The sequence below is a fragment of the Plectropomus leopardus genome, chromosome 22 (genome assembly GCF_008729295.1).
Source record: "Plectropomus leopardus isolate mb chromosome 22, YSFRI_Pleo_2.0, whole genome shotgun sequence".
Classification (NCBI taxonomy): domain Eukaryota; kingdom Metazoa; phylum Chordata; class Actinopteri; order Perciformes; family Serranidae; genus Plectropomus; species Plectropomus leopardus.
The window spans coordinates 4781361-4805104 of NC_056484.1; the positions used below are offsets into that span (position 1 = coordinate 4781361).

The 23744-nt window shown below is 39.1% G+C and overlaps 1 protein-coding gene across 11 annotated transcripts in view; it reads right to left on the minus strand.

Annotated features, from left to right (window-relative positions):
- Positions 1 to 5410: 5410 nt before the first annotated feature.
- Positions 5411 to 23744, minus strand: part of ppp1r12a (protein phosphatase 1, regulatory subunit 12A) — a 67210-nt gene continuing 48876 nt past the window's right edge. For 6 of the 11 annotated variants that reach the window (XM_042510949.1, XM_042510957.1, XM_042510948.1 and 3 more), the window contains 13 exons: positions 23148 to 23318; positions 22626 to 22796; positions 19924 to 20014; positions 19395 to 19574; positions 19134 to 19308; positions 17317 to 17438; positions 17073 to 17138; positions 15245 to 15261; positions 15032 to 15146; positions 14421 to 14525; positions 14282 to 14329; positions 12664 to 12714; positions 10140 to 10411 (listed from right to left, as the gene is read on the minus strand). In XM_042510949.1, the coding sequence (XP_042366883.1) occupies positions 10274 to 10411; positions 12664 to 12714; positions 14282 to 14329; positions 14421 to 14525; positions 15032 to 15146; positions 15245 to 15261; positions 17073 to 17138; positions 17317 to 17438; positions 19134 to 19308; positions 19395 to 19574; positions 19924 to 20014; positions 22626 to 22796; positions 23148 to 23318 (1450 nt within the window). In that variant the 3' untranslated portion in view covers positions 10140 to 10273. Of the gene's footprint in view, positions 7140 to 10139; positions 10412 to 12663; positions 12715 to 14060; positions 14095 to 14281; positions 14330 to 14420; positions 14526 to 15031; positions 15147 to 15244; positions 15262 to 17072; positions 17139 to 17316; positions 17439 to 19133; positions 19309 to 19394; positions 19575 to 19923; positions 20015 to 22625; positions 22797 to 23147; positions 23319 to 23744 lie in introns of those variants that run through there. The other 5 variants (XM_042510959.1, XM_042510958.1, XM_042510950.1 and 2 more) reach the window with 3 other exon arrangements.

Below are 23744 nucleotides of genomic sequence, written 5' to 3' on the forward strand. Positions count from 1 at the left end.
TTGGTTCGACCTATCCCGCACGCTGTCTGAAAGCTCTGTAATGAACGGCCATATTTTGTAACCCACAACACGTTTGCAGTACGGAGGAAGAATGCATTGCTCGCCCGCCTGTAAAATGAGCCCCGGCAAGTAATCTGAAATTTATATTAAACATAACAGTGTGTAATGGCCGCTCTTGCGTTCACACATTTTCATTTATTTGACAGTAATGTTTCAGTCAAAAGCCATTAGGTGGGTAATTTTGTAGCGAGGGAGCCTACACCAGGAGCTCACTCCCCCATGAAATTGTTTATCCAAGAGTAAGTAAGTATTCAAGAAATGTTTCTCCCGAGCCGCCCAGATGTTGGTTTGCACACAACCGTTCTGCAGAAACCCTCCACTGCAGTCTGGATAAGATTGTTATAAATTCAAAAAGAGAGACGGAGACTCGTGTTTTCAGACGTCAGGCGATCAGACACTGATGCTCTGAATGTAAATAACACGATTATCTGTCCTCTCTACGAAGAACTGACTCATAAATCAGAAACATGAGCTGGCTATGAGTTTAAAACTTTATACTTAAACTTTTAACCTTCAGTTTACTGTGATGAAACCACCAGCAAAGATCGCTTTTGGCGAAGAAATGCAGGAGCAAATTCTGATGCGCTGATGCATTTAAGAAAATTAGATGAATAATTTGTTAATTTGTGAGTTTTAGAGGTGCTGGTAGGTGATTTTGTTGAAGGCAACTATTTTCCAAAATGTCAAACTTTTCTTCTGAACTTTATATTTTAAGGGAACAAATGTTGAGCATCTTAACCGAAACTTAAGATAAAATATGCAACATTTCTGCATTAAAATGTCGAAAGGTTAGATCTTTGTTGTAGATTTTCTCATGTTGTGTGACGACGGCAGACGGCTGTAGCTCCTCGAAGCCTTGCTACTTTTTTTGCTGTATTTTGCTATATTTTTCTAATTTTTTGACACCGCGTTGGTCCGACTTTCGTGAAAACCGGGTGATTCGTCATTTTAAATTGTGCAATGTCTCAGAATTACACAGTAACAGTAATGTGTTTTTTTTGCTGCACATCATCTTTTTTTTAAAATTAATTGCATGTCAGTTTGTAACACAGTCATACAGTAGAGATGACTACCTTATGACTTATTTTAGCGTGAATAAAAAACAGGTGGACACACCATAACATGGTTGGGAAAACAGTTAGCTGTGATGTAAATTATACGTGATATTATTGTGAAAGGGCAAACACATGCATGAGGTGACATCGTTATCTGGGAGTTGTATAGTGATAACCAAAGGGTGTTTTTGTGACGTATGGATTCAGGATATAGAGAACATTACTCACATGCCCTGATGATCCTGGATTTGAACTGTTGAGCTTCCTGTCAAAAGGCTTCTGTGGTTTAACCCTCGTCTGTGACTGTCAGGCTGGGAGTCAGTCGTTCTGCATCAACAGCAGAACCGGAGGGACAACAGGTGACACACACTTTCTGTGAAACAAAAGGAGTGAAAGTCAGCGTACTGTCATCACAACATTCAACTGTGACACGAAATTTCAGCTATGAGTAACTAAAAGGCTGACATATTTCGGTGCATAATGAGCTCACAGCCGTAATGTTCCTGCAGGTTCCTGTTGTTGTGCAGACTGTCTTCTGTCCAGCTCGCAGGTTTGTCCGTTTTCCCCTCTGTGCCCTCCAACGGCTCCTAGTGTCATCCCAGTGCCATCTGCAGGGTGCCATCTGTTGATGATGGCGGTGTGACTGGGTGGGTCACCATGCCAACCTCCCCGTGCCCTCGCTTTGTGATGCTGAGTCATCTGAGTCCTCTAAATCTATAGGTTTGTCAGTCACAGTAAGATGGGAAGTGAACACCGGACTCCCACATGAAAGTCCGAGGTTTGTTGACCCATTCATCGCCCCTCCAGCGCGCCCTGTAGGTGCCCTTGCACTCCTTATATTATGTCGTTACTGTAAGCGTTTTAACCTGGCGCCACCCAGCAGCGCATCATGCGGACGCAAAAGGCTCCCAACTGGCGCTGACCGTCTGCACATCATTCTGTCGCAGCAGTAAAATAACACTGTGAACGGTTCTGGCCGGCGCGTTCTCTGCTGATGCCTTCCGCCGGCGTATCATGCAGATACAGTCTGTATCTTACGCCCAAAGCACTGCAAAAGCAGCAGTATTTGACGACTAAAGAATGAGAAAGGGCTGGTCGTTTTGAAGCCTTGAGGGTGGAGCCAAATTAATTACCATAATTTTCACTGTTAATTCTCACAAACCCAAATTCTCTACGTTAGTTGTGCTAAACCAACAGTCCAAAAACAAAAGTAATTCGGGACGCTGGAACCGGTTTCATAATTCTTGATTATTTCTGTCAACTCCCTGTTTGATAAGTTTATCACTGAGCTCATCTGTCCTCTCCTTGTATGACCTCCTCAGTGTCCCGACGACACATCACAGTTCAGGATATTTCCTCTAAATGCTGCTGACACTCAGAGAGAGACAGAGACGTCTCTATATCCTCTTTCCTCGATGCAGCCTCACCAATCCACCGCCGCTTTGAATCACTCTTTCCTAACCGAGTGTGTTTGTCTTTGTTTCAGTGACAGACTCGAGCTGTCACTTCATCGGGACGCCTCGATTTGTCATTGTTTGTCAGCGGAGAGAAACCCCGCTGCTGTTTGTCCTCAGCTCTGAGGGGTTTTGCTCATCCAGTGTGTCTAAGTCCCGCGTGCTTGTGATGGCGGGTTTGAAATTGCAGTTTGGGGGAGGAGGTTTGTTTGGCTTGCTGCACTTTACGGTAGAGCGGAGCGGGAGATTAGGCCGTGGTGGAAATAATACGAGTGGGAGAAAACGAGTGTGAGTGTCTCTGTGTGTGACAGCAGTTGCCAAGATCTAATTCCTTCTTTATGGATGATTTCCAACCTCGAAAAGCACAGCCCGTCATCTCGTGGTGGAGCTGCTGTCAGGAATCAGACAGAAATCAGGAGATTTACATTTAAGGGCTCCGAGGCTCCTGTTGAGACTCATTACAGGTCACACTTTCAAGCCAAGAGCGGCTGTGCTTGCAATGTTTTTTTTCTCAAATTTTAATCTTGAGATCATAAGTTAATTACTCATTTTGTTATCTTAAGATAATAAACTTGTTTTCTCACGATTCCAGGTTAACCATTTAACACCTGAATTCAGTTTGCTTGTGCTGCATTCAGATGCCTTTTACTAGCATTTAAACCTTTGAGAAAATTGGTTTTCTGTTTAAAAAAAAAGTGGAAAAAAATAATAAGCAACTTGGAAGGAAATGTGTAGTAAACTATTAGGAAAAGTCGACAAGGACACGATTTTGAAAATTAGCTTGGAGGATTATTAGATATTATCAAAAAATTAAGGAAAAATGTCCAGGAAACTTTGTTTAAATTTAAAATCATGTTACAGATTTTAAAAAAAAAATCTTGAGCACTCTCTTGAGGTCATTTTCTTCAAAATTTTCTTTTCTATTTTTTGCAGATAAATGTCTGTAACTTTGAACTTATTTCTTAGAAATGATTGTCTTCTTTAGAAAAAAAAAACATGGCTGTTCTTGGCTTCCGTACATACCACTGTTTTCTATATATCATATTCAAATTTACTACAAATCACGCAAAAACGCACACGCTGAAGTATAGCTCGCTATAATGACAGAAAATAATAGCCTGATGTCATCGTCTTTGCCTCTGAGCCAGCCAACCAACACAAAAGGAGGCATTAATTCAAAACATTTGTTACTACAATGACACGGGTTCACTTTCTTAGGCCAGGAATCTGTCTACACATCTTTTTTTTTTTCTTTTGCTGAAGTCCTGATGTAGACATTATGCTGTGGACGGCTGAGGAAACATGTCCATGTCACTGCAAAGACACAAACCAGACGTCCTAACCACGTGCTGAGGCAATGGAAAAATAGAAAAGCGAGACACTTTTGCATGAGTCTGAGCAATTATGGCAGATACCGCCGCTTATCCCCAAAACTAAATCCAAAGATCAGAGCCCTTCATCACAGATCTAAAGAGCAAGTCGCAACCTGGTGAGCTGTTTTTGAAGATAAAAACAAAAACTCGTTGGTTTCATAATCACGCTCACATAAACGGTGGTGGAGAACTAGATTTACTCAGGTACAGTTTTGAAGCGCTTGCACTTGAGTGTTTCTGTTTCATGCTACTTTATACTAAATTTTCTAATTTAATTACTTTGCAGATGTAATTATTATGCCCCAAAATCAACTAATAAACTATATTATTATAGGTTATGCTGCAGAGAAGTATGTGTGTTTTGAGTGAGTGTTTCAGTATTTAGTATCACATCCACATTTCTCCTGATTGTGCATACGCACCAGCTAAAAGAAATCCCTCCACCATAATAAACCCAGTTTCGTGCACCTGACTGAGTCTGCAAAGCTGTGCACCATCTACTGGTATGATGGTGTAGCAGCAGTGAAATACCTCTGCTCCCTGTTAGAGGCCGAGCAGGTACTTTTTAGGTACTCAGACACGATATTTAAAATAATTTCTTATCAGCATACATGACTGGTTATTAGCCTTTAACAACCGTAAAGGGTCAGTTCACTCAAATTACAAATATATACAATATTTTTCAGTTTTACACCAAGTCTTGTCTAGTCATGTATGGCATGCCATTAAAGTCAATATTAAATAAATAAATAAATAAATAAATAAGCTTATGAAATAAATAAACATGGATATGAAATGAATCAGAAGTAAACTGATGTGGAATTGTTCAGTAAAAGTCCAATGAAATAAATAAAAAATATGCAATTTAAGTCAATGTAAATAAATAAATATGCCACAATAAATACACATGGCAATGAAATAAACTTCAAAATAAAAATTAAAGTCCCCCAAAATACATTAAACTAGTCTATTTGATAATGCAATTAAGTCAATATTAAATCAGTTAAAATAAATAAATTAGCCTATTAATTAAATAAACATGGATATGAAATAAATGTGGAATTACACATTCCTATAAAATAAATAACATTATATTTAACATTTGTCTCAGCAGTTAAATGTTAAAGTTAAATAAAGAGAGATTAAAGAGTGTAGCCTCTTTTTCAACTCTCCTGGCCAAGACAGGGAGCAACAAAAAGAAGTTACTGACAAACATCATATGACAAATACTCCAAAATCTGCCACAAAATCACAATGAAACAGACATGTGGTTATAAAATACCAAATACACAATGATTTCATCACAGAAATTAAACCTAAACAGCACCTTTTGACCAAAACACTGAGTGAATATCTAACCAGTGCGTGTGAAAATGTTTAGCCCTTTATGAAATCCATTTATATAAATTGAATGAAATCGGTGTCAAACGGGTTATAAATAAACATTTAAATAATCAGACGTGGGAACTTTACAATGTACAAGTTTATTTTTAATGAACTCTTCAGTGGTTGGTAGTCACAGCACAGCTTGCATGTATTAAGCCACACACCTATTTTACAAGATGACGGGAAAAAAAATAAAGGAAAAAAACAAAAACAAAAAAAGTCTAAACCAGAGTAGATGGTCATCAGTCCATCTGCAGTGACTTTTTTTTATTTATTCATTTTTTTAAACTTTTACTAAAATATCCTTAAAAGGCCACTGAAATGCATAAAATGTTTTCAGATGCATGGAATATTTGATGGTGGCGATTTGCTTTAACCTGACATCAAGACTCCTCACATGGCATTGACAGTGCATGTAGACATTTGTAAAAAGGACTGGGTTAGCGATACCTAAGATATTTTATTTTTAGTGACAACACCTTGGCTATAATACTACAGCTTTTTTTTTTAAAAAAAAATTGGAAACAAAATTAACAGCACTCTTCCAAGATACTGAATACAATGAAAGTGAAATGTAGTGAAGCGATTATTTCTTTTTTTTTATCTCACAATTATGTGAACACTTATTTTAAACTGGAAAAAAAAAGCACTGAACACTTTGCCAGCTGTCCCGTGTAAAGAGAGAGAGGCTCTACGGTACTGTATCCAATGTCTATAAAAAGAACAAAATAATTAAAACACACCTTTTTGTCCTCTGGAATTTGTATACTTTTAATAGTAACAGACGGGAACCATAAACGCATGCCATGTGCTGGTCTCAAACAAATACATACAGGTATATACAGCATCACTCAGTACCTGCTAAAACAAAGTGAGAAATACAGAGTATAAACTGACTACACTACAAACTTAAAACAAAAAAAAAAAAGAGGAGGAAGGTGAGCGATGGAAGCGGTGGAAGAGTGAAAATCCTATTTGTGATGGACTCATTAAAGCATTAAAAAAAAATGCATATTGCACATACAGTGAAAGCTTAAATTCCACCAGGTCCGCCTCGCTAAAGCGCAAAAACGAAAAAAAAAAATCCCTCTTGGAGGAAGACACACAGAGGTAACAAAAATGACGGGGCGCGAGTGTGTGTGTGCATTTGTGTGTGTGAAGGGAGCCGGTACGGGGCAGAAGTGGCACTTTATTTAAAAAAAAAAAAAAAAAAAAAAAAGGGAGCACAGCACACAACACAAGGAGAGGAAAAACAGAAAGATTGTGGCACAAATAAAATCAGGTGTTGGATTTAAGTGAAAGCCGAGAGAAAGAGAGAGAAGAGAGAAGAGAAAGATCGCTGCGAGTGTTTTTTTTTTTCCTCTTTATGTACAACTAAGGCTTATTGGTTAAATAGTTTTCAGGCTTCTCCGCCCGTTTTTACATGCTGATCACACATCTCCGTTTTGCTCTGTAAACTCAGTGGTTCTATCAGGACAGCAGCCACACGATCGAGTGGGTAAAAGTCGAGGAGGATGGATGGATGGATGGATGCTGCAGAGGTGGAGGAGCAAAAAAAAAAAAAAAAAAAGGAGATAAAGAGCTGGGAGGAGAAAAAAAAGAAAGAAAAAGGAGTCTCTGATGTCTGTTGCAATTAATATCTAAATGTGCAATTCCATTAGTCACTGCCATGGGGGACTAGGGGGTGCAGAAGACGGGGTGAGGCGGGGGAGGGGGGGTCTGGTCTACTTGGAAAGCTTGCTAATGACTCGAATGAGCGCTCCGTTCTCGTCCTTTAGTCTCTGGTTGTCTGCTTTCAAGTCTGGGAGCATCTGAAAGGGAATAAAAAGGAAACAGGGAGGAGGAGGAGAGAGAGAGGAGAAGGCATAGACAAGTCTCGACAGACACATGGTGTCATTAAACCAGTCAGGCCGGTTTTACAAACTGTTAATTGCAGCCTGTGTAAAGCTCGGAGTCACACGGCATCTCTCATGTTTTGTTTTCACCTCTTTGTTTAAAAAAAAATTGAAAAAAGGAAGAAAAATCCTTGTTCCAAGTCAAAAGAGAGAGAGAAAAGAAGAAAGCGGGCACACCACAGGCCAAAAATCCTGAAAAAGCCATGCAGAATCTGAGCGGCTGCTCGCCGGCAGCCACAAAAATACACAGCAGAGACTAAAAAAGACTTTTTTTGTTTGAGTGCAAAAAAAATTGTCATCTGGATGGCTCTACGTATCTACAGAACCCTGCAGGTGTCAGGAGCAACTCTGCGTTTCCTCTTTGTAAAAAATAAGGATATTGTGCTCCCAAAAATACTGTCAAGTTTCAGGTTGTTGTGACTATTTAGAGGCAAATTTAAAAAACCTGCTCAAATAAGACGAAACACATTCTCACTCACAACGTGTCTAATACAAACGCTTGGTCAGTAAATGACTTAATATCACAAAATAATGAATTAGTATCTCAAAATAATTACTCAATATTGCAAAAACAATGAATTACTATTTTAAAAATATTTACGTAATATCGCAAAATAATGATTTTGTATCTCAAAACAAAATAATAATGACTTCATGTCTAAAAATATTGACTTAATATCTCAAAATGATAACTTTGTGTCAAAAGTGACTAATCTCAAAATGATTTTGTATTGCAACATAATGAGAAACTTTCGGAAAATAGTGAGTTTGCGTCCCCAAATGATGGTAATCTTTCTCACAATGACTTAATATTGCAAAATAATCACTTAGTGTTTCAAAATGATGCTAAACGTTCTCAAAATAATGACTTAGTATCTAAAAAAATGACTTAATAATGCAAAATAATGACTTAGTATCTCAAGATTATAACTTTCTGTAATCTCAAAATGACTGTGTATTGAAACACAATGAGAAAGATTAGAAAAATAATGACTTAGCATCCCAAAATAATGCTAACATATCTCAAAATAACTTAGTAGCGCAAAAATGATGCTAATTTTTTTCTAAATAATGACTTGGTGCTGCAACATATAGAGACACTTTCTGAAAATCATGACTTACTATCTCAAAATGTTCTCAAAATAATGTAAACCTGCCTCACAATGACTTAGTAACCCAAAATGATGCTAAACCTTTTCAAAAATAATGACTTAAACATCAAACATAACGACTTTGAATTGCAAAACAAGGATAAAGTTTCCAAAAATAATGACTTTGTACCTCAAAAAAAGATCTAGTCATTATTTTCTGAAAGTTTCTCATTAGGATGCAAAACTAAGTCATTATACTTTGTATCACAACAAAGACTTTCTCTCACTAATGACTTAGTATCAAAATAATGAGGATTCAGAATATCACTGATAAAAAAACGGGCTTCCATACAACTCTACACACTGCTGTCAACGCATGCATTTATTTGTTGATGTCTGTCAAAATGAAATTTTGGGGGGGTAAACGAGGGGGAAAGAAAAAAATCGCAATCTCTGAAAATTTGGGTTGAAAAAGTTGATGCCAAAAAAAGAAGCCACTTCATGCAAAGAAGCCAGAACAAGCCAAACTGAACAAGTGACCTCCCTCTGAAGAAGCATCACAGCTCCAAACTCCACAGAGGACACTCTCCTTCACAGTGAACTTCAAAATTAAAAATGTCATTTAGACACCTGTTGACCTTCAATGATACTTACCTGAGCTTTTTCTGCTCTTATTTTTAATATGTTGCTCTGATGTATGTAGGGGCAGCGGTTCCCAACTGGTGGGTCGCGGGTCCATTTAGACTCACAACCATGTTAAGTTTGTGAAAAACATTATTTTTAAATACAGTGAATTTTCAACACAAAGCTTTATTTTGAAGTCAGACTTCCTGCTGCAGATTTGTTGTTTTTTCTCGAGAACAGTAGCTATTTCATTGATGTGTTCCTGGTATTATGTGGCTGTTTTTTCTTCCAAAAAGTAAGAATAGGCCTAAGAGACTGCTCTGTATGTATCAGAGGAGGTGAGTGGCTTTTTTTAACCTTCTCCAAATCTATAAATATTTATTTCCCTGGGCTTCCCTCGGTGTTCATCCCACAGAGGCAGGCATGGTTTCTTTATCAATGACCAAAAAATTTAAAAGATCAAAAAATGGCAAAAATTCTTGTAGAAAAAGTAAATGGCCTTTCTAAAAAGAAAGACATTTCTTCGAAATCACCAAAAATTTTAAAGGGAAAAAAAAGCCAAAAGTTTTCAGAGCAAAAAAAAAGCAGCAAAAAAAATGTTGATAAAAAAAATGTTAGAAAAAAGAAAAAAATGCCAAAAGATTTTTAAGAAAAAAAGACAATAAAAAATAAAAGGAAAAAATATCACCCCGATTTTAAAAGAGAAAGAAAAATTGCCAGATTTTTACTCATTTTTTTTTAAAAGAAAACTTTTGGAGATTTTGTTTTCCCTATACAGGTCTTGACTAAGCCCCCAGTGTCCCCCAAATCTAGAAATGCTCCTGATTTTCACTATTTGCACTTTATTCATGCAAAACCTGTTGTTTTACTCTGCTTTAAGCCGACGTGTTATTTACAGTTTGTGAAATCAAACTGAATGTGTGGGAATTTCTCTTATGTGCGGACCTTGAACTAACGACTGAAGTGAAATCTGGACCCAGTGGCTGGACCAGTTGGGAACCACTGATTTAGGGTAATTTTCATAAGCTGACAGGTGTGGAAATGGCCGGCCAGCTGTGTACTGTAAAAGGAGAGTGTCCTATTGTACAAATAAAAGAAAAGACACCCTCCCCAATCTGAAAACCAAAAGCTCTGGGGAGGCAGAGGGGGGCGGAAAGGGGAGTTTACAAAACCAGTGTTGGTTGGGCGGCTGGGCACCTGCCTGTCTATGGGTGCGGGCAGAGCACGAATGGAGCATGAGAAGAATGGGGTTGGGAAGGGGGGAAGGTGAGGAAGAAGAAGGAGGAGGAGGAGAGGAGGAAAAGGAGGAGATGGTGGTGGACAGACGGACGTGGCTTAGAGGTCGACGGTGGGCAGCTGGCTGCAGGCGGACTGCGAGAGCTTTGCCAACACGCGGGACAGGGCCCGGTTCTCAGCCTGCAGCCGCTCCTTAACCTGCCGCAGGGCCTGAACCTGCTTTACCTGGGGGAGGTTCTGCAGGGGGGGAAAACAACAACCACAACACAGGAAAACAAAGAGAGAGGGAGGGAGGAGCAGAGCGAAAGGATGGCAGGAGAGGAGAAGGAGGAGTGAGTTTCAGGAAACAAATGAGGAGAGAAAGGTTTAATGAGAGACAGGACAGCATAAATTAATAGAGAAAGAGGGGCCGAGAGGAGGAGAAAAGAGGGAAAACAGAAAAAGGAAGATTGTTAGAAAATGGGGACAGATTTTGGAAACCGGAGGAATGATTAAGAGCTCTCCGGCTCGGCGTGATGCTTGTAGATAGAATGGAAAAGTGACACTGATAAGATCAGCCAGCTTCCTAAAAATAAACACACTTCGTTATCACAGCCATGAGAACAACACTCGCTTACTAGAATTTAATGGATTTTTTTTTCCTTCTTCCACTCTCTCCTGCTAAAATCACTTTTCGAGAAGAGGAGCATTTAATTGGGTGTCTCAGTGGAAGAGCTTAAATGTGATGTCAACACAGACGGCCTGAGACGAGCCCTGAACTGAATAAGAGACGCACGTTTAGCAGGCGTCACAGAGGTGAAGGACCGCACCGGGCAGAATATAAAGACATATTGTTTTTGGAAATTACATTTGTGAGTAGAGGTTGTATTACACTCTAGGGCTAGACATGAACATATTCAAAACATTAGATACATATTCTTTCAGGGGTTAATTTTTGCTTTAATGTTGCCTCTTGTCAGTTTCTAGAAGTCAGCTAAAGTTTGTCAGCCCCGCTAAAGTCTGAGATGTTTTCTGATGGTTCGTGTGACTGGTTTGGGCTGCCATGAAGGAGAGACTTTTGAAAGCTAAGGTGATATCACCAGACCAAATTGTAAATGCTGGTTAGGGTACGATCACACATGAGTGAAACGGACTCACTTCTTTTAAATGGCAACAAAGCAATTTGCATCTTTGCATCGCACAGAGTTCAACTACAACGATGTTAAAAAGGCTGCAGCATCAACAAAGTGTGTGTGGAGGACACTAGTCCCACACTAGTCCAAAGCGTCCCTTCGGACATTTGTCTAGCAGCCAAGACTTACAGGTGTCATCACATTAAGAGTCAGACTGATTCAACAGCCTGACAGGAGTGTGAGAGTAAAAGACATATACACTGGCTACTTAAAAGTACTTCATGTTTTAGTTTTAAAAGGAAAAAGGAAAGATGAGAACTCTGTAGTATCTCAGTATCTGTTACTTTCCTAACAGAACTAGTCTGAATTGGGGCTCAGAGTCCTGCATCCAGTCACGTACCCGAAGATACACACTGGTTGATCTGCAAAAAAGGTGATTTATTAGTAGTATTTTCTTGGTTCGGTTTTGGGTTACGCAAAGAACATGCTGGTCAGATCGCGTTTTGAGCGATGAGTACTTTGAAATAAATGATAATAATAATGGAATCTATTTCCTGAATTGCCTTCCTTTTATAATATATGATCCTTGTTTCGCATGTATAAAACGTCCATAAACGTTTATTTCAAACGTGCTGTTTTCGCAAATGGTTATTTTAGGATTCCTGGTTTCGGGTCAGACTGTGGATCTTGTGTCGATAGCTCGGGTGTGGTACTGCACGTCGCGGTGGCAGCTGGGAGAAGCTTTTGAAAATTAGACCCATGCAGGGAGGTCGCCTCATATTCGTGCCTTTGTGGTATTTTGGTTCGAAACTGAACTTCAAGAGAATCATGTATTTGATGACTGCGGCAGCTTTATTTTGTTGATCGTGCACGTCATATTTGTCCCGTTTTAACAAACATGGTGCAGATACGGAGTATTTGAAGCTAAGTTTTTGTACAACAAGAGTCCTGTGTTTGTAATTTAACCCTATTACTCCTTTTGGTAATAAAAATCATACTGCAATAGATGTTTATTACTGAGATCTGGGACAGCGGCTTAAAAGGACACAAAGGAGCAGTTTAGTCCATATAAAGTAGTTTAGAACAATCTGTTGTTTATCACCTAATTGTCTCACTGCTTGTGTTTCCGGGTCATAAAATTTACTATTTGGTTACGATAAAAATAAAGAATATTATCTTTTAAACATTATGATATTTAAGATGACTCACCAGCATTTGAATAAGTGGGATTTACATATAAAGGAGCCGTCACAGACTGAAGTGACAGCTGTTAGCGCTATGTTGGAGCTCACAAGTACCACCTACACACTAGCAGAGATGGAAACCCCACTGTGCATGAACACAACATACAATGTGTTTGTGTGTGACAGTGTGTACCTTAAGTTCCTCCTCCATCTCAGAAATCTTCCTTTCTAGAGCTCTTCTTTCCTGCGGGGACGGAGGGGAGCAGGTTAAACTCTGGAATCACACATTTCACTGAGACAATTAGCAGAAAGCACACTGTGGTGCAGCTCTACACACTCAAAATGAGGTGTGGAAGATGGAGAGGGTGCAGCGACAGCACACACACTTGAACACACGCATGTTTTGTGAGGTGTCTGCAAGCAACAGCCAATTCAGACTTACATATTCAGTGATGTTTATGCTATTTATATGTAAGGAAATGAGGGTGAAGATGTTTAAATGTTTTGTTGTTAAGTTGATGAAATGACTCAATGCCAGAGTTGGTCCGAATGTCTTTTTTAACAACAAAAAAGGACATTCTTGTATTATAAAAGGTTGTGAAGATAAATGAATGATGGCCTTAAAGGGATAGTTTGGATTTTTTTTAAGTGGGGTTGTATGAGGTACTTATACATAGTCAGTGTATTTTCTATAGCAGATTGCAGTCAGCACACCCCAATATTGGAGATGCAGACACTACAGAGTAAAAAAAGGTACAGCTGTGGACGGGGTAGAGCTTTTTTTTATCCAGAGGAAGAAGAAAACATATTTGGAAGGCATGTTTTCTTCAAAAATGAAACAATTTATCAGTTAATGTCCATACAAACCCTGAATGATGCGCATGTGCAACTTTTAAAAGAGATAGAGGAGGCAAGACGGCTTACTCCTTAGCTTATAATCAGCTCTGAAATCAGGCAGTCCTAACTGAAGCTGTTATATATTCTCTCTTCACATCCATCATCTACTGCATGTAATACATTGACTATTCGTAAGTACCTCATATAACCCCAATTCAAAAAAATCAAAACTATTCCTTTGATGAAATGACTCACGGACAGGAGGGGTCAGAATGTCTTTTTTGAACATAACACAAAAAAGACTTTCTTGTTTAATAAAATGTGAAGACAAATGGAGGATGTGGTTTAAAAATAACGGATGAATTGTACAAATGAGGAGTTTATGGTTTCATGGCTTCACAGTTGCAGCTGAAGACACCAGCGTTATTATTATTGAATGAGTGAAAAAAACACATGAAAACACACTCATGCACAGGTTCTGTCAACAGCAATTAAACAGTCTACAGTTGCTCTACTTCCTGCATAATTTGAGAAAAACACACTTTCACACACACACACACACAAAAACAACAGAGTAAGCAGTCTTGAGGAAGAGGTGACCACACGCTGCCTCTGAGGTTTTAAAACAGGTGAGAGAGAAGGTGGCGGTGTTCTGGGTGGCGAGGAGGGTCCCTTTGACCCCCGACTACATGTGTGACACGACAGCCAGCAGCAGAGAGTAGACTGATACAGAGAGTCAGGTTAAGATCATACCACCACCCAGATGATATTGGGGCCTGCTTGTTACCTTTAGACATAAACCCATTGGGAGTGTTACCAACATGTTTACAGCAGCTCCGATTTATCAAAAATAACAGACAGAGGACTTCTGAGTAGTTTGAGATAAACTTCAGAGAGACAGAAGTTATACATCATTCAGTAAAGTTCATGTGTTTCTGATCAAAGGAGGAGCTGTGTTATTAAACTGTCATTACCCTTTTCTCCATCTCAAGCTGTGATCGGTCAGCATAGCGTTCCTGCCTCTGCAAGGGGACAAATAAAAGTTATCAATCATTAGAAAATTCACGTCGTTTGTCAGTATTGATCGTCTGAAGCAGTGTGAGCTCAGCTTACCTGCGTGGCCTTCTCTAGTTGTAGCTTCAAGTCTGTCAGCTCCAGGTCTGTGTCACGTAACTGGGCCTTCAACTTCTCGTTCTCAGCTAAGATCTGCTCGTAGAGCTGGAGAGGACGGATAAACATATCCAAAAGTCAACAAGTGTAACGACCAAACCACCACTACACTCTGAATCTGAAAGAAAAGTTTGTTTTTCCATTATTTTTTTTTTGTAGAAATAGTTTTTTTGTTTGAATTTATCATTAGAAAGTTAATGTCTGTTTTCACTTTAAACAGGAAAATTTATGGCCGTGTTTTCTCTGTAATTGTACAGGCCTCAAAGGCTACCAGACCAATTAAATCATTTTTTAAATACAAAAATAACACCAACCTTGATGGACTCTAAAGTTTAATTTGTGTGTTTCCCATATATTTATTCTGCTATTATGGTCTTTTAAAATGCATTTTCCATACATTACAGATGTTAAAATCAGTTTTCTGTTTACAAGTGTCAAAATTAAACTTAGAGTCCATCAAGGTTGTCACAGAATGAAATAAGACTACAGATTTGACTGAAAAACAATATGATCAAAACAAGAACCAATCCAAATATTTCATATACAGTCCATACCTTCTTATAGTCAGTGGTGTCGTCTCTATCCAGTCGGCTTGAGTATGTCCTCCGACTCTCACCATAGCCACGGCTAAGAGTGTCATTACGATCCATGGATGAAGTGCTCTCATTCCTACGACAACAATAACAGGCGTTCGTTTAAAATCTACATGAATAACAGATGTCGGATAATAAGAAAGAGCACAATAATATGAAGAGGGTAAAACCTACCTGGACAATCTGTCACTCTGCAAGAAAGCAAAAAAATAAAAACGAGTGTTAATGTTGATAAAAAGAAAAGCACTGAATGAAAATTAAAGCAGAGAAATCTTCACTTTATTCTTCAAATGACACATATTAAACTAAACCTCTATTTCTTTACGTCTATCATGACGCGAAGTTCAGGTCAGCACCTGAACTTCGCTTGTTTTCCAAGCGGCCTCCTCCTCACTCGTGCACAACATACAAATACATGCAGATTTATTCCTAAACAGCTGCCATGCCGGTAAACTGCCTCGAGGCTTCTGCGTCTGGAGGCCCGCTGTGTTTTGTGTAGCTCCACAGCAGCTACCCGAGAACGGGGCCAGACATCAGATAGCGAGGACAGGTTGAGGGTTGGGCTTCCAGCTATTTTAAAATTGCAGTAGGCTTCCTGAGTCGGATGGAGGGCGGTGGTGAAACAATAATGCTACAATCGGAGTCAAGAAGTCCTGAAGCCCTCGAGGAAAATGATCAACATGCAGTTCAACTGATCAGATCAACAGCAATTCAATGCACGACGAAAGATTATGGACACAATGGTCTTGTTTTTTGTTTTGTTGCTGGAGTCTTGATGGTTTTACATAATAAGATTCAATATTTTGCCGTGTAAACCTTGAAAAGTCTTTTCACAGTTAGAATCTCTTCCAAATCTGCATTACTTGTACATTTTTTAACATTTTGATGCTTTTAAATTAGAGTGCCATGCAGGAATAGAAGAGACTCAAAAGCTTTTCCTGTAAGCTTGCAGAGATAATTGCTTGTTTCCTATTTAGTGCTCTGCTGCTGCTCCACCCTTTCTACTGTCCTGCTGAAAGTGATGCTGATTGTGCTCAAGTAAACGACTGCTGTCTGCTCTCGCTGTCATGCTGCAAAAGACACTCCCTCAAACAGGATGTTCATCCAGCCGGCAATATTTCCATAACATTGTTTTTTCATTGTTCTTTTCTGCCTCATGCTGTGTCTTCCATGAAGAGAATGAATGCTTCCTCTTCTCCTTCTCCCTACTTCTACTACCAGGAAATCCGCCTTCTCATGCATGAAAATAAACAAAACTTTGCACATGGGTTCAGTCTTGTTCTTAAAAAGTTCCTAAGCTATAATAGTCCAGATTGTGACATCACAGCAGTCTCTAAAACTGAAAATTTAGGACAAAATCAGTCATACACGGTGTGCTACCACTTTACAACTTAACCCAAAATATAGCTGAAATTGAGCAAAAATTTTCATTTTCTTCAAACTTCTTCACCCTCTTTCTCAAAAACTGTACTCTTCTCCCAATTTTAAATTGATAAAACTCTCTCCTATCTTATTCATGTGTTTTTTTCCCCCAGTGACCCAGACTTCCTTTCCTTTGTAAGTCTGCATGTTTTTGAAACACTTAAAAACTGATCTACGACTGAGACCACTTGGTTCGCAAGGTCACCCCAGCAACCAGACAATCACCAGAAGATGGAAACGAGGGGGAATAATAAAAAATTCAAAGGCTGCAGACGGTGAGGAGGAAAGATAAGTGGGCGGGGAGGAAATCAGAGCTGTACGGGGCAGGCAGAGAGTGAATATCAAAGACTGCTGGACTTGCTCGGCCTTGACTTTATGAGATGAGACATGAGGAAGGACCAGAATAGAGAATAAGTGCGAAGGGGGCAAGAATCAAACGGAAGTCACGCCACACAAGAAAAGCAATAGGCTTGATTTTGGCTGTCATGCTGGAGGGCTCCTGATTAAAAGTCAGTTTTATCTACTTTCTGCTGTGTGTGTGTGTGTGTGTGTGTGTGTGTGTGTGTGTGTGTTGAGTTACCTGTGTCTCCCCCTTGGTGCTGCCCTCCTCTGAGTCAGACTGCTGATCAGGGTCATTTTCATCACCCTAGAATTAAAAAAGCACAGATAAAAGGGTTACACACGCAACTTGCAGTTCTCGCGATCCAAATGATCAAAGAGGAACATTCGGGTGGTGTCAGAGCCACAACCTGCTGCCCCTCACGAGGAGTGCTACGAATACCGACTATGTTGAGAGAAAATTTTCTATCATTGTGTGATCTTACATCTTGGGTCCAGAAGGAGACTCCGGTGGAGCGTCTCTTCTCGCGGGGCCGCCTGCGATCCCGTATGGAGCGGGGCTGAGACTTGTCCTCTCCCTCCTTCTCCTCTTCCTTTTTGTCCATTTCTGTTCAATCGAGAGGAATTACAAAAGGTTAGTGACACATATGCAAAGGAGGATAATGCTGCAAATTTCTGAAATGATACACAAAAAGACCTTACAGACTACAATATAAGATCGAGTATAATTTTGTTCTTTCTTAAAGGGGACCTATTATTCTTTTCTTTATTTTCTGTCATATATTTAGTACTACAATGTCGTATGTTCACATTAAAAGTGGCCAAAGTTTAGGATGATGAGGTAAACGTATGCGAAAGTAATCTTTGTGAGCTAAAATCTCAGGCTTCAGACCTTTCTGAATACTCTTCCAACAGTTTTTTTTCTCCTTTTTTCGCAGCTTGTGAGGGTTAGGGTGAGACTTCTTAATGTGGTCATTTTTTCCCCAATTTCTGATTATATTTCTGCTGGAACACGTTCGATTGTGTTAAGAAGCTTTTATCAAAGACTTTTCTCATTCTCCGTCACAGTCGTAGACTGACTGCAATGACAGTTAAAATGCTTTAACATGTTCTAGTAGAAACCCACAATACAAGAACCAAAAAAATGCGCGTAATAGGTCCTTTTTAAATGTCTGTAGCACATGCATTTAAACTGAAAGATAGAGCGAAAGAGAACTGTTAGAAAATAATACAAAGAATAGTGAAATATATCCAGAAAACTATATTTATAATTATTAAAATGATTCTTTAATCTATATATTTATTACTGTGTTTTTGTTTTTCTTTTTTTGATAAATTTGGGTAATTTTCTTGTAATTGCAGCTCACTCTTAGGTTTTTTTAAGAAATCAAACCAATTTGCTCTGGTTGCAAAGGGTTAACGAAAGCAGTGACTCCAGTGAAATGAGAACATCCGATACTTTAGGACATTTCTAAATCATCTGCTTTTGACCTCTGGTCATTTTTTCATCGGAGCACAGTTTGACCTTTATTATTTTGACATTAACAGTGAGCAGAAGCTGCGACAGTAATCCTGACAAGAATTCAAAGAGAAAAAATGGAAAAGTTCAGATTAAACCTGACACAATCAGGACAACAACTTGACTTGGCTCGAGTTCAGAGGAAATAAAAAAAAAAAATGGTCATGGGAGAAAAAAGAGGTCAGTGTTTCCTTCAGTTGAAAAAAAAAAAACTGATTTCCCAGGGATGCTTCGTGGATTTATTTAAGAGAGGAGTGACTTAATTTGAAACGCAACCTGATCCCTTTCTTTCTCAGTGCGCTCAATCACCATGTGGCGGTTTGCCCATGTGAACGAGGACTTGCAGAGACAGATACCAGCATCATCCACATGCTGCGCCACTGTAGCTTTACATCAGAGGGAAGAGCGTTTTAATGCATGTAGTCAAACTAACATCCTCGACCCTTGTCAAAAGTTTTATAACTGACCTGTTTCACTGTTTTTACTTCATGTTGTTGTTATAATGTTGGTGTTTATTAGTTTTGCTGGTGTTCTGCCTTTTGTCTTGCAATAAAACATTAAAAAAAAGTGAGGGGGGAGGGGACAGAGAGGGGGGAAATTTAAACTATAGGCTTTAAAATGTTATGTTCTTCAAGTGATTGTTCTGTTTGATTGCACTTCATACAGACACAGACATCTATCATACAAACTTGCTATAAAAGTTTACCATCTTAAAAAAAACAACAACAAATGGATTAACAGATTGTATGTGAGAGGTGTATTTTTGGAGGGAGCGGCACCGACCTTTTTCCGTGTCTCTAGAGGAACGGCTATAGGAGGAGGTGATCCCCGTCAGACTGTTGGGCCTGTTGAGGGAGCTGGAACTGGAGGACAATGTGGTGCTAGAGTAGGACGGGGTGGAGGCAGTGCTGACCGCGGAAATGGCGGAGGTAGAGGAGGAAGACATAGGCCGGTAGCGCTGGTAGGGAGACAGGAGACAGGTGAGAGGGACGGTACAGTCAAACATTCAAGTTGTTTTTACAAAAGCCGAAAGCAGAAATGTACCTCTTCGTAGCTGCGGTACTTCGACCGGTAATCGTCTTCCTTGGTCTCCGTCTCCTTCTTCTCCTCCTGCTTCTCCTTGTCCTGCTTCTCTTTCTCCTCCTTCTCCTCTTCCCGGGTCTTTGGGGTACGACTCCGGCCGATTGTTTTCTCGGCCTCTTGCAGGTCAGTCAGAGTCACACCCTGGAAGAAGAGAGGAACATATTCAATTTTTAGTTTTTATGAACAGAACCATGTTATTTACGCTCTGCACTTAAAAAGCCAATAATCTAATCTGTGCTTTACACTTTTTATCGTCATAAATTTTGTTACTTTGTGAGCTTGTAAAGCAATCAGCTCTTTCTTCAAGTCCAGACTTTAAGTGCTGCTTATGTACACAAAGACTGCAGTCTAAACCAGGTTAATAACATTTATTTAAACAGTCTATGACTATAAAACCAGAACGCAAAGAAGGGACACCTGCAGATCACCATGATGTGCAGTGACTGTCCTTTTACTTTCCAACACATCAGGGTGATACAGGTTAACTGACCTGGGTGGACCTCCTCGACTGTCGAGCCTGTCTGGAGCGAGCTTTCCTCTGGGACTCCGACTCCTCGTCTCGCACTGGCGTCAGGTATGACCTAATGTACACAACAAAGACACAAACAAACACACAACACGTTAATCATCAGATGACTGTTCAGATGGGGAAACTGTCAGGATGCATTGTTTGGTTAAAATCTTGCCCATAAATATGTCTGTAATTGTCAGCGTCAGTTAACATTAACCCTCTGAAACCTGGATCGACATCACTTTCCTTTTCAGACACCTTTCACAAGTATTTAAACCTTTGAACCATTGAGAAAAATAGTTTGATTTCTTTTTCAAACACATGGGATAAAGGCAATAGGAAACTTGGTAAGAAATGCTCTGCAAATTGCCAAGATTTAGTAGATTTCTAAAAAATTTTTTTTTTTTTTAAAGTGAAGGGATAAAATTTCAGAAAGCTTTATTTATGATTATAATAGTTACATCTTTAAAATTATGTTTCAGAACATTATTATTTTTAAGCACTTTTAAGCACTTTTACCCCGGTAATTTACTTGTTTGTGATTTTGATTGTTTTTTCTTCTTTTTTATATTGATAATTATCTTTTTTATTAATATTTTTTTGAACTTTTTCACTTTAACAATGTCAGCTATAGTCATCATATCAAATGACCCATATACATATATAAAAAAATAAATCACTAAATAAAATAATAATGATATTAACAAATTACATAAATACAAATAAATACACAAATACATAACATACATACATAACACAAATAAAATGCAGTAAATAAATAACAATAAATATATCAACAAAATTTTAATTAAAAAAATGCATCTCATAATTGTTTTATTTTGTATCTTTTTACCAATTTCTTGCTAAATTTTGGATCATTTCTGCTTACGTTGCTAGTTGTGTTCTTCCAATCTTTTCAATATAAATTACGTAAATTTGCTCAGGTTTCACATGGTTAAATTGTGCTCAACTTTGACTGTTTTATGTATGTCTTCCTGCTTTCCGACTAGTCAACCAGTCTATTCTTGAATTTCCTCTAACAACAGGGAAATTGGTCATCCCTAATTTGAAGCAGGATATTCCTGGAAAATGTTTGAGTTTCCTAAAATAACACTTAAAAAAAACAACCCTAAAACCTACTATAAGTGACTGTGGTTAAACAGGATCCAAATGTTTTTGTTTAAACTTTTGCTCTAACTTTATCAGGCTGAACAAAGAAATAAAACAGTGAGTTATTCCAGCACTTTCTCTCGTTGTGCCTCTGTTGGCCACACAGCAGCATGAACTCATTCAGTGCATTAGGTGGAGTTTTGGCCTTGAGGAAAATGTGCAGCTTCTGCCCACCTTCCTTATAAGGAAAAGTCGCTGGAGCAGCGGAGGCTCTAAAGCTGCCCCTTCCCCACTCCCACAGTGACAGGTGGCTTATTTCAGCACCGCAACAGGAAGACACGCACTCGACCCCACTCAGACACACGTGCAAACACATGCTTTCTGCGACACTCTCACACAAACGAGCTCCCTCCTCCCCTCCTCACTGTGTGTACAGATGATCACACACCCCGTTCTCAAACAGAGGAAATGCATCCGGATTACTGTTTGACTGATGGGAGCTTTTAAGGTTGATGCCAAAATTTCATGAAGCTGCTTACAGTAAATGTTTTTGTTCCAAGATCAGAGCTAGCTAATGCTGAAAATTTAATATACATAAACAAATATAGAATGTAAATACAGTAAGTAAAATGAGATTATTTAAGTGTTCTTCTTTTCCCCAGAGATTTTAACTCATGCCAGGAAAAATAAAATGCTATGGGATGCTGAAAGTCCCAAACAAAATCCCAGACTAAACAAAATCTGAACTACAAATTGTACATGAACAAACAAAACAATCTAAGTCTAGTAACAATAAGCTGACAATTTACCATCTAATAACAAACCTGCATCGGAAAATAAAAACATAAATTGAACACACATTCAGATCAGATTTACCCAAATGGAAATGTGCAAATATCGTAATGCTGACCTTTTTAAAAAGGTGGATGTTAGCCTGAAAGATGGAGACTGTGTGTGTGTTCCAATACTCATACTACCATACTATATGATGGTGCAAAAAAAAGATACACAATATGTCAAATGCAGTATGCCAAAAATTCCAGGATGTTCCTCTACATCTGATTTTGCAGTATGCAAGCCAGCACGCTTTTCTGGCTATTCTTACCCACAATCCTTATTAACAATATAAACTGTTTAAGGGACCAAAATAACTAAGAGATAACCAACAACAAAAAAAATAAAAATAAAAATGATAGTAGAAATGCACCTGTAGGCTAATTTAATGGATATAAATGATAGAATGCAAAATGTATGCAGTTATAACTTAAAAGTTAAACACTGTAAAGTAACTCCTGGTCTCTGACAATCTCCTTGGTAATGGAAATATGAGAAAGAGGGTCAAAGTTCAGAGCTCAGTGTTAAAAAGAATTAATATGTCCTGATTGTGTGCATACTGCATGCAACAGTACATACTTTGCAGAGACAGCCGCGGTACCTACTAAAGTATAAAGTAAAAAGTATGCAATGTGTGTTTCCACAGTTGAACAAGTCCGCCAAATAGACACTTATTCGCATATAAGAACGTACATGCATGATGAGTTAAAGGCAGGAGGTGTGCGTGTTTGTGTTACCTGCGTCGTTCAGAGCCAGTGACGGTGCCGGTGGTGGTAGTGGTAGATATGGCGGTGGTGGTAGTGGTCGATGTGGTGGTCGTAGTGGAGCCAGTGTTTATAGTAGGGATGACCGCAGCAGACTCCTTCTCCTTCTCCTTTTCCCTCTCTGCACTCTCCTCTGACCAGTACCTGTTTACACACCAGTGTTTCAGAGAGAAACTTGGATTTCATTTCAACTGTTTTCATTATGAAACTGAAATGTGTGTAGAGGGCTTTTAAGTGAAGCCACATGTCTGCTGGCAGACATTATCGAGGTCAGACATTGTAGCATTCCCATAAAATACACTATAAGGATTATTTCTATGCATTTTTTGGCTGCACATTCCTCTTCAGCTCACAATATGGATAAACTACCCCAGGAATGTGTTTCAACTTTTCAGAAATCGTTATATGAAAAAAGCGTCAGAGTTACAAAACTAGTCTACCATCTAAATGTGACGTTATTTTCACGTGTGGCTGATTGCAGTCCTGTTCACGTACCTGCTGGTGAGACTGGTGGAGCCAGTGCGGGTGGAGGAGGAGCCCAGGCTGGAGAGCAGGCCGCGATGGCCTGTGGGCGAGGTAACAGATGAGGAGGTGGTGGTGGTCGTGGAGGACGAGGAGGAGGTGGTCGAGGAACTCAAGTCCTCGTGTCTTCTGCCAAAAGAGCCGCTGGAAGACAAAATGTCAGAAATAAAAAACAAAAAATGAATCATCAGTGACCTAGAACGAGATACCTATAGATCTATGTGATATCAGCACTCTTTTAACATCATATTTCCACACTGTCAGTGTATGAGATTAGAAGAAAAAGAAATGAAAATGAGTGGGAAACTACAGATTAGTTTTGTATATGATAACAGATAGGGAAAATATATATTTTTAACACTGCACCTTCCCTCTCTTTTTTCTCTATGACAAGAACATCCTGTTTATTCTGATGCTTTCATGCATTAAACATCAGGCAGGAGACGGATATCCTTTTCCTTCACAGTTCGACGGCCTATAGAGAACTTTGTGTTGCAGAGGTTTGAAATACTGTTTGACAGTCTGATGATGATGATTCTGCATTTTGGTTTTCCTTTTTGCTGTTAGCAA